General features: G+C 52.8%; 2 protein-coding genes across 2 annotated transcripts in view; both read right to left on the bottom strand.

Annotated features, from left to right (window-relative positions):
* CASKIN2 (CASK interacting protein 2) overlaps window positions 1-10,207 on the bottom strand; it is a 648,645-nt gene that overhangs the window by 410,314 nt on the left and 228,124 nt on the right. The gene's annotated exons all lie outside the window — the stretch shown is intronic.
* MRPL38 (mitochondrial ribosomal protein L38) lies at window positions 3,237-9,860 on the bottom strand. Its single transcript, XM_030962127.1, has 9 exons — window positions 9,789-9,860; window positions 8,527-8,706; window positions 6,440-6,568; window positions 6,147-6,355; window positions 5,757-5,829; window positions 5,039-5,084; window positions 4,554-4,712; window positions 4,072-4,208; window positions 3,237-3,804 (listed from the first exon to the last, which is right to left on the bottom strand). The coding sequence occupies exons 1-9, from the start codon at window positions 9,853-9,855 to the stop codon at window positions 3,668-3,670; spliced, it is 1,137 nt and encodes a 378-aa protein (XP_030817987.1). The 5' UTR covers window positions 9,856-9,860; the 3' UTR covers window positions 3,237-3,667.

Genomic DNA, 10,207 nt, shown 5'->3' with positions numbered 1-10,207 from the left:
AGGGGACACCCGGTGGCTGTCCCCCGGTCACACTTATCGCCGGCCAGGGTCTCTGTACAAATCACAAACGGGACGGGACTGCTGTGGAACGTGCCTTGAGCTGTTTTGTTTTTCAGCAACAGTCTCATTACATGGTTATGACAATGAGAAGATGCCCACAGCTCACATCCCAGGCAGCAGAGGAAGAACTTAATGTTACAACTTACTTTATAAGTTTTTGACCAATCACACAAAGCAAAAGCATATTGACAGTAGTTCCATCCAACCACTATAAGCACAGGTACCTTTGGTTGAACAATGCTTGCTTATTTCACATACAATACCTGCTTGTGAGCCTTCAAACACAATGCACAGAGCTCCATTATTAAGCTTCAAACTTCCTAATATCTTGCTAGATAAACTTTTCTGTAGCTTAGGGAGTTATTCTAGACAAGTGTTAATACACAGACCATTGTTCTATTTGTCCTTGCTTTTCTACTTTTTAAATAATTTTTCTGCTGACCTATCTCATGGCTGCTGCTTAGCTCTAATCACAGTTCTGCTGTCTCTGAGGCCTGCCTTTTGCAGCTTTCCCAAAACCCTCTGATTTTGTGGATTCCCACAACACTGGCGGTGCCACAGGCTGCGGAGCGAGGGCTGGAGCTGCTCCCGTGCAGAGGGAGGGCTGTGAGGCACGGTGGGACACTCCAGAAAGGATGGAATAATTGCAGTGACAGCACAGGGGGACACACGGGAGGCTGACAGGGATCGGAGCAATGTGTATTTCCATGTTTGCTGGACACACATCCATGTGCAATTGGATTTTCACTCCTTTTTGCCTTTTGAGGGAACTTCCAGGCATCCTCAGCTCTGCCAGGGCTGGGTGCCTGAGCTGAGCATGGCAATGTGTGCTGGTGTTCACAGGGGTCTCAGGACGAGAGAAAAGGATCTGACTCCATGTTTCAGAAGGCTGATTTATTATTTTATGATATATATTATATTAAAACTATACTAAAAGAATAGAAGAAAGGATTTCATCAGAAGGCTTGCAAGGAATAGAAAGTAATGGAATCATAATAAAATCTTGTGACTGACCAGAGAGTCCGAGACAGCTGGACTGTGATTGGCCATCAATTAAAAACAACCACATGAGACCAATCACAGATCCACCTGTTGCATTCCACAGCAGCAGATAATCATTGTTTACATTTTGTTCCTGAGGCCTCTCAGCTTCTCAGGAGAAAAGATCCTAAGGAAAGGATTTTTTATAAAAGATGTCTGTGACAGCAGTGCCCCCCAGCACAGAGACCTCTGTGCAGAGCTCCTGCCTGGGAACCAGCAGAGAGGCACCCACTGCTGCTGTGGCCACGTGTCACCTCCCTGTGCCCTGGCAAGGCTGTGACACAAGGCTGTGACACACACCAGCACCATGTTCTTCCCTAGCATCCTCTAAACCACAGCCCCTGCAGTTTGCCATGTCCCCATGCACACCCACCACACCTTTTCCTACGAATTTCCTTGCAACACCCGTGCACATCAGCACCCTGAAACAGAATGAAGATGCCACCTGGGCCACCTGTCCCTGCTCAGGTGGAGTCTCCTGCCCAGAGACCAGTGTGGTGCCTGTGCACTGCAAACCTTGCCCTGGCTGTCACAGTTCAGTTTCGGTTTTCCCAGCCCGAGCCTTATCTCTGTGCCAGGCCCATGTGCTATCTTGCTCACGTTCCCAGGCTGTTGGGACAGCCTTGTTTTTCCAGCCTCCCCTCATGAGCAGCTTCAGCAGGGAGCAGGTCTCAGGTGGATCATCCAGACCAGCTTCCATAGCACAGGCAGGCTCAGAGCCACCCCCCTGAGCACAGGAGAGGACTTGGAATATGTCACAACTCTCTGCATGTCCCAGCAAGCTTCAGCTCCAAAGCATTCCTTTGGGCTGCATCTGTCAATTCTGACCAGATATTTAAAGCCCAGAGATGCTAACATGACCTGTGTGTCTGCCTGGAATCTGTGTCCCCAGCATGGGCACCCCCCCAGTGCACCCAGCCCAGCTTAAACCAGAGCCCAGGACCCTTCAGGCTGGGGAGGAGCTCAGGGAGCTCTGGGGTAACTGGTAACAGCCCTCAGCACAGGCAGCAGGGGGACACTTCAGCCCAATCTCAGCTGTTTGCTGAGGGCTCCAATTTCCTGGAAAAAAGAACCCCAGAAAAAGGGAACCGGAGCTGGGAAGAGGCAGCTGTACCAGCAGGACCATGTTGGTATTTGGGGTCCGTGTGAACAGGAGAGGCACAGTGCAGCACAGCAGAGAGCAGAGGCTCTCCAAGGCCTGGGAACAGGACCTGCAGCGGCAGTGCCAGGCCACCAGCAGCAGCAGCAGCTCTGCTTCTGCTCCCTGCCCATGCCAGGAATGTCCTGTCCAGGAGAGATGGGAAGGAGACTGAGGTCCACGTGCTTGGGTAGCTGAAGCCACCTCCACAAACACTGACTTTGTGCAGGTTTCCCATCTGTGTAGCTACATGTGGAAACCCAGGGCACAGGGAACATTTCTCTGTCTGCTCTGGGGTGCCCTGACCCACCCCCATGGGAGCACTGACTCTGACCCTCATTCATGCTGAAAGTTTCCTAGACTTCAAGATAGACTGGAATCCACAGAAGTGTGAAATAGATTATAGAGAGTAGTGTAGGTGTATCACTCGGTGAGAAATTGAGGGTTTGGGATTTTTAGTATGTTGTGGATGGAAGCAAGATGGAGGGCACAGGGTGTCATCCTGGGTTTCTTCTTCGTGCTTCTTTTTCCTTCTTCATGGCTTTGGGTGGCATTTTGTATCTGGGCAGAAAAGTCCCCATTGCAGCTCTGTGCGATCAGTTATTGGGTTAAAAGGGGAAATTATCTAGGTGTCAGTTCTTAATTGGATAGTTTAGTCTTAAAAGACCTTGTACCAAGAGATTGTTGGCCATTTTGTGCCTTCTAATGAAACGCTGCTGAACTCACAGTAGTGAGACTGTTTTACTGATAGGAAATAATAAACTCCTGAGTCTGAACACAAATTACTGTCTCAAGTGCCTTCAATCCAGACCCAGAAAAACCACCAACTGGTACAACCACAGTCATGCTCTTCCCAAACTACAACATCCAAAAAGGGAAGTGACTCTAGCCAGTGAAGGGCTGCCCATCTCCCTTGCACCCTGCTGAGCTCCCCAGCTCTGGGCCAACTGGCCAGGGTAACAGGCTCTTCCCAATAAAGACAGCTTTGCCAGCACTGCTCAGAGAGTGTTTAATCAGACTGATCTCTCCAGGAGGACTTGCACAAATAAAATCTGACACAGTCTTGAACCGCAGCACCGTGAGAGGAGGAAATCCAGGCTGGCCTGGCTCTGTTTGCTCCATAAACAGGCAAAAGGAAAACTGTGATTCTTGCAGGGAAGCAAGGCAGAGCATCTCTGGGGAGATGCAGCCTGCCCAGTCATTGTCAGCTCTGCTGCAGAATCAGGAGCAACGTTTCAGCCTGGCCATGAATTCACTTTGAATGTTCTTGTTAAGCAGCTGCCAGCCCTGTGAGCACCCAGTGCCAGCTCCTAGCACAGGGGAACTGGGAGCTGAGGGGCTGAGACTTTGTCATTTCCCTCCTGAGGCACTGAGGGGAGCCCAGGAAATCCAGAAGCCAGCATCCCACGGACACAGAGGGGACAGCTCCTAGTAGATGCCATAGGTGGGCTCCTGTGTGTCCCTGTACCTGTCCAGGTACCTCAGGGGCTGGTGCCGAGGGAACTTCACCTGCGGAGGGTGGTACGGGGGCGGCCGCACGAACTCGAACACCGGCTCCCTCATGTCTGCAGAGAGTGACAGGGTCAGCAGGGGGCTCACATCTGAACCCCACACCCCCCCTCACCACACAGGACAGGGCTGCTCAAACATGCCCTCGGAGTTATTTTAAAATCCTCAGCCAAGGGTTAGGGGCTGCTCCTTCAGTTTGGAGGAGGATGCTCAGGAAGGGCTTAGTTTGTGCTGATCTGGACAAGTGCCAAGACCAACTGCGAGCCTGCAGCCACAGGGCCATGTCCCACCCACAGACGCCCTCCAGCCTCCCCATTCCTTACTGAGCAGCTGATGGAAGGTGGAAGTGACAGAGCTGTCCCACTGACACTGGAAAAATGCCAGCCCTGCCGGGGTCATGGCATCCTTATGCTTTCTGTAGAAGTCAAACGTGCTAAAGGTTCTCATCTTCAGGCTGTAGCTGGAAACAAGACACAAGCACCAGGTGAACCTCTCCTTGCAGCAGTACCCTGCTCCACATCACCCCAGGGCATATGACAGAGGTGGAAAAGGAAGCCACTAAAAGGAAATCTCCCAGTGTCTCCAGCTCCATGCACATTTCTGGGCAGGACAAACCACTCTAACATCCTGTTCTGTAACAACAGGACTCTGCAGTGCTGGGATTGTGGCTGCAGAAGACACACAAACCCAAAGCAGCCCTGGAGAACTCTGCAGAGTGACTGGAGCTGCTCCTCTAGTGCAGTGCCAGGTACACAAACCCCACAAGCAGCAGGAGCCAAGGCCAGCAGGTGAGCAGAGGAATTACCAGGGCGTGGGCCGAGCGTCCTGGCTGAAGTCGATGGGACTGTGTTGCTTGAAGAGCAGGAAGATGAAGCGGTGGTAGCCTGTCCCCATGGCAGGGAAGGGGGGCAGGTAGTGGCACATCTCCTTACCAGCCTTGATGTCACTGCCTGGGATGTTGGTCCTGAGCACAAACACATTTACACCCATTTCCTTCCAGCAGATTCATCCAGGACTGAAAATCCCTCTCCTATGCTGTGATGTGATTTTTGCCCCTTCTGATAAGGGAACAGATAACAGAGATTGCTTTCACCACAGCAAAAATCCCACCCAGTGACTGCAATGTGGAACAGCAGCAAGATCTGGAACTCCTGCATCCTTAGCAGGACCAAGAACACAGGGCTAAAGGAGCTGATGGCAGGAGCACCAGTAAAAGTCATGGATTCTGGGCTGTTGGAGGAGTTTCTGCCCAGCCCACAAGCACAGAGCACCTGGCTCTGATGTACTCACACCAGCCAGTGGAGGTACTCCGAGTCTGCATCCCTCAAATGTCCATCTGCCAACACACAACAGGGAAAAGGGACTTAGGGACACTCTGGTGCCAGCATCCACCCAAAGTGAGAATGCCCAGACCTGCTTTGACCAGAGGGAGCAGCTCAAGACCTCCCAGCATTCCTTCCCTAGCAGGAAAGGAACTCATTCCTATAGGACTGAGTTTAAAACAAAGAGCAAAGAACTCTGCAGATCTAATTCCAAGATTCTTGAAATCTTCTTGGGCAGCTGCATCCTTCACTGTGCCTTGGTCTCTCAGGGTGAACAGTGTCAGGCAGACTGCCGAGGAAGGGAGTTTGGAGGTAAAAAAAGATGGGAGTCAGGAAATTGTTTCCTCTGTAGTAAGACACAGGTCCTGTTGTGTCACTGTCCCTTCTCTCAACTGCTGCAGATTTGGGGAGGCTACAATCTTTCCTCCATACGTAACATGTCCCAGTCTAACAGATAAAACATCACAGAATCACAGCACAGTTGGGGCTGGAAGGGACCTTAAAGCTCATCTCATCCCACCCCCTACCATGGGCAGGGGCACCTTCCACTAGACCAGGCTGCTCCAAACTGGCCTTGAACTTCCAGTGTTCATCATCCCAGTGCAGCCATAAAAATCAGGAGTTAACCAAAAGCTGAGTGAAACAACCCAGTTTAAACACATTCCTTTAAAGAACTTGCTGCTCACCTGGATTTGTGAGCAACAAGGTCCAGAGGGAGCCTTTGTCTGCCTCGTATGACACTGCAGGGGGACTGGAAGCCTAAAAGAGCAACACAAAGAGAATGTAAGTCACTCACACAACAGCTCCCATGAACTGTGTCTGGGCAAGGCTGGGACACAACACAGACCGGGCCCTGCCAGGCCACTGAGGAATCCACCAGGGCATAAATAACCATCAGCCTCCTGCCAGACAACCTACAATCACTGTCCCTATCACATCCATAAAGTATTTTCCTTCAGCACAGAGGAAACACCCTTGTAAAAGGCATCCCCTGGAATGAGCCATGCCCTTTGGAAGAATCTGTCACAAAGAGGCTTCCCAGGGGCTCCAAGTTGTTCCCAGCTCCCCTCACACACCTCTGATGGAGTCACCATGTTCCCATAGTAGACTGGCACGAGGTGCTCGTCCTCCTGGCTGTAGTGCACCCTCAGGGCCACCCAGGGGGTGAAGGTGGCTCCCTTGAACAGGTCCCGGAACACCCCGCAGTGCTTGGCCACGCGCTGCTTGTGGAACGGGCCACTGGTCCTCTCCCACTCAGCCCTGACCTCGTCGAGGGGAATGAGCACTGCAAGGACAGAGGGAGGATGCAGAGGCAGCAGCTGGACACCCAGAGCAGCTGGAGCAGGAAGGGAGGTGCTGGGGCACTGACCAGTCCGGAGCCGTGCCGCCCGCTCCATCTCAGCATTCTGGCGGTTCTCCCTCAGGATCCTCTTCCTTTCCTTGAGCTCCTCTGCCCGTGACAGCCTCTCACGTGGCAGGCCAATGTCTGTCTGGGGCTCTTCGGGGAGGGGTGAAAAGAGAGCAGGTGAGACATGTGAGCACCCAAACCACCCAAACACAAACCCCTGTGAAAAGCCTGAGAGTGTGAGACAGGGACTTCCAGAGATCAGGATCACAGAAGGGTTTGGGCTGGGAGGGGTTTGGGTTGAAGACCATCCACTCCCAACCCTGCCATGGACAAGGACACCTCCTGTGGTATTCACATGCCCTCTGAACAGAGAGAAGAATGATCAAAACGATTCTTATCTCCTTTGCTGCTCCTGTATTTGTGCTCATGTGGAATGTTCTGGAGATTGTTTACCCAAGGTGATTGCTTGATTGGATTCTGGTGGAATTGTTTATGTTAATTAGCCTATCAGGTCCAAGCTCTGTCCTGACTGTCAGGAGATGGTCATCAGTTTTTGAGTAGTATTTTTCAATAGTTAAAAGTAAGTATGATGTAGTATAGTTATAGTATAATATAATATAGTATAGTATTAATAAAGCAAATGTTCAGCATTCCAAAGCCTTGGAGTCAATCCCAGATGTTGGGGTTGCCTGATTTTCAATAACCTCCCACTAGAAAAGACCTGAAAGGACAACCAGGACTTGATTCTGTCCCCTCTGCACCTCCTTCCCCAGCTCATGGCCCTCCCATTCCCAGCTGTGTTATCTGCTGCAGACCTGAAGCTCTGGCTCCTGGTCTGCTCTGTGGCACCACCAGGGCTCCAAGGAATCCCTTCTTTGCTCCACTGTGGTGTTGTGAGGTCCCCAGGACGAGGTGAGAGATGAGAATCTGACTCCATGTTCTCAGAAGGCTGATTTATATATTATATTATATTATATTATATTATATTATATTATATTATATTATATTATATTATATTATATTATATTATATTATATTATATTATATTATATTATATTATATTATATTATATTATATTCTAAAACTATACTAAAGAAAGAGAAAGGATACATCAGAAGGCTAGACAAGAATGATGATGAAAGCTCGTGACTCAGAGTCTGACACAGCTGATGGTCACTGGTCATTAATTAAAAACAATTCACATGGAACCAATCAAAGATGCACCTGTTGGTAAACTATCTCCAGACCACATTCCCAAGCAATCAGGTAATTATTGTTTTCATTATTTTCTGAGGCTTCTCAGCTTCCCAGGAGAAAATCCTGGGCAAAGAGAATTTTTCAGAAAATATCATGGTGACACTCTGTTTCATTTGGCAGGTCCTGGCCAGCCTCTGTTGGGGAAGATGAAACAGGAAAGCCTTATAAATATGATTGTCTGGCAAAAGATTTTGAGAATATAGAAACTATAAGTGAGATTGAAATGAAAGCAAGCTGTGAGATCCCTCAGTTACTGAACAACTGGAAAACAATGATGTGGCTGGCTGAAGGTGATCCCCTTTTGATGGAACAACACCCTCTGCTTGCAGACATCTCCAAGGGGCAGAGCAGACCCTACAGCTTGGCAGAAGGGGCCAAAGAGGAGTTTTTAGGGTTTAAAATGTAACACAGTGTGGTAATGTAGTGATTCTTATAGGCTGTATGTAAATGCTGTAGGATTTGTATCTTGTACTAGATTGGTTAGTGAGAATCAGAATATTCAGCACAGAAGAAGATTTATTGTATTGTAATGGGAACTTTGCTGTCTTTCCCTCTTGCTTTTATTCTTTGCTCTCTCACTCTCTCTTTTTGGGGCTCCTCTTTGGGGCCTGCTCTGAGCTGTGGCTGGCAGCTCCCAGCAGGGCCCTGCACCCAGGCCCTTTGCAATAAACCCCAAGTTCCAGACCTGGCTGCAGAGATCTCTGGTCTCTGCCCGTCCGCACCGTCCCGCCCCGCAACGCTCCTACAAGCCTCCCTCCCTCTGGAAAACCCCTTTTCCCTGGAGACACTGCCCTCTGCACAGGGCACAGAGGCTGTGCCAGGGCCCCAGGGGTGCTCTGTGGCCGCGGTACCTGCGGGGGGCTCGCTGTGTTTGCGGTAGGTGTTCCACCAGCGCCGCTCCCGGCCCGCCCGCTCCGCCTGCCGCAGGTAGCGCGCAAAGCTCCGGTAGCGCTGCAGCTCCTGCAGGCTCCCCACGTCCACATCCTCGTTGGGCATGGGCCCCAGAGGGGCTGCCCTCTTCCAGAGCACGGCTGGGGGGAAACACACGTGCCAGGGGGGTCAGAAGGGGGGAAACGAGCCTGGGATGGGCAGAGCAAGGACAGGGCCAGAGCCATCCCCACCTCCCACAGGCACCATCATGGAGACACAGGATAGGCGAGGCTGGAAGGGACCAGAGCCAGCTGATCCCACCTCCCTGCTCCAGCAGGCTCAGCCCAGGGCACAGAGCACAGGACAGTGTCCAGATGGCTCCAGCAGGCTCATCCCAGAGCACAGGACAGTGTCCAGATGGTTCTGGAATATCCCCAGTGAGGGAGACCCTCGCTGGACAGTCTGTTCAGGGTTGGGCACTGCACAGGGACGAAGTTCTGCCTCATGTCCAGGTGGAATTTTCTGTGGACTCTGGTGCCATTGCTGGGTTCCTGGAGCAGAGCCTGGGCCCTGCTCTGCCCTCCCTGCAGACAGGGACACACAGGGACGGGCCCCTCTCAGCCCCAGCACCCTCAGCCTTCCCCAGGACAGAGCTGCCCCAGTCCCCAGAGCATCTTTGTGGCCCTCCACAGGACCTGCTCCAGGAGCTCCGTGTCCCATCCTGAGGAGCCCAGAGCTGGACACTGCTCCAGGGGAGGCCTGGCCAGGGCTGGGCACAGGGGCAGCATCGCCCCCTGACCTGCTGGAAATGCTCTCCTAATGCACCCTGGGACACCAGCGCCCTCCTTGTGCCCTCGGGCACAGTGCTGCTCATCGGCAGCTCCTTGGCCACCAGGAGCCCCAGCTCCTTCCCCACAGAGCTGCTTCTCCAGGCACTCAGTCCCGGCCTGGGCTGGTGCCTGGGGCTGTTCCTCCACAGGTGAAGGACCCTGCACTTCCCCGTGCTGAACTTCGGGCAGTTTCTCTCTGCCCTTCTCCCCAGCCTGGCCAGGTCCCTCTGAAGGGCTCACAGCACTCAGGGCTACGGGCACCCTCAAACAACACTGGGCCCAGTATTGAACCCTGGGGCACACCATTAGTGACAAGGCCTGGCGTTCGGGACACAGCCGTCCGAGAGCACCCTTCCCTTCGCCCCCCGCTCCCCGGTAGGTTTCGGGGCTCCCCTGCTTCCCCCGTCTCTCACCGGCCGTTCCGAAGCGCCGCCCGCCGCGGGCCCCGCGAAGCGCCGCGCTCAGCAAGGGCGCCGCCATGCTGTGCGCCGCGCTCAGAGAAGGACCCCGTTGCCATCGTGACAGGCACTGCGCCGCGCAGGCCTGGCTTGGAAGGCCCGCCCGCCACGGGGCCGCCTCTCGTGGCGCCTGACTCGGGTGGGGCTGCCCCTCGTACTGCCTGATTAGAAGCGTCCCCAGAGCCGCCGCTCTTCCCTCGCCCCGGGATCGCCATCCCCTCCCTTGCCGCACTGAGGGACGTGTCCCAAACCTCCTTCGTGCCGCGGGCAGGTCACACCAAGGCTGAGTGCAGGCCAAAGCCAGCCCTGCTCCTGCCTTGTTTGTGCTGGAGCTCCTGCTTCCCGCAAATCCCCGGGAACCGTCTGCCTGACAT

This window comes from Camarhynchus parvulus, chromosome 18 (assembly GCF_901933205.1).
Source record: "Camarhynchus parvulus chromosome 18, STF_HiC, whole genome shotgun sequence".
In the NCBI taxonomy this organism is placed as follows: domain Eukaryota; kingdom Metazoa; phylum Chordata; class Aves; order Passeriformes; family Thraupidae; genus Camarhynchus; species Camarhynchus parvulus.
Note: the sequence above shows the minus strand (reverse complement) of the source record. Positions and strands in the feature narration are given on the sequence as shown.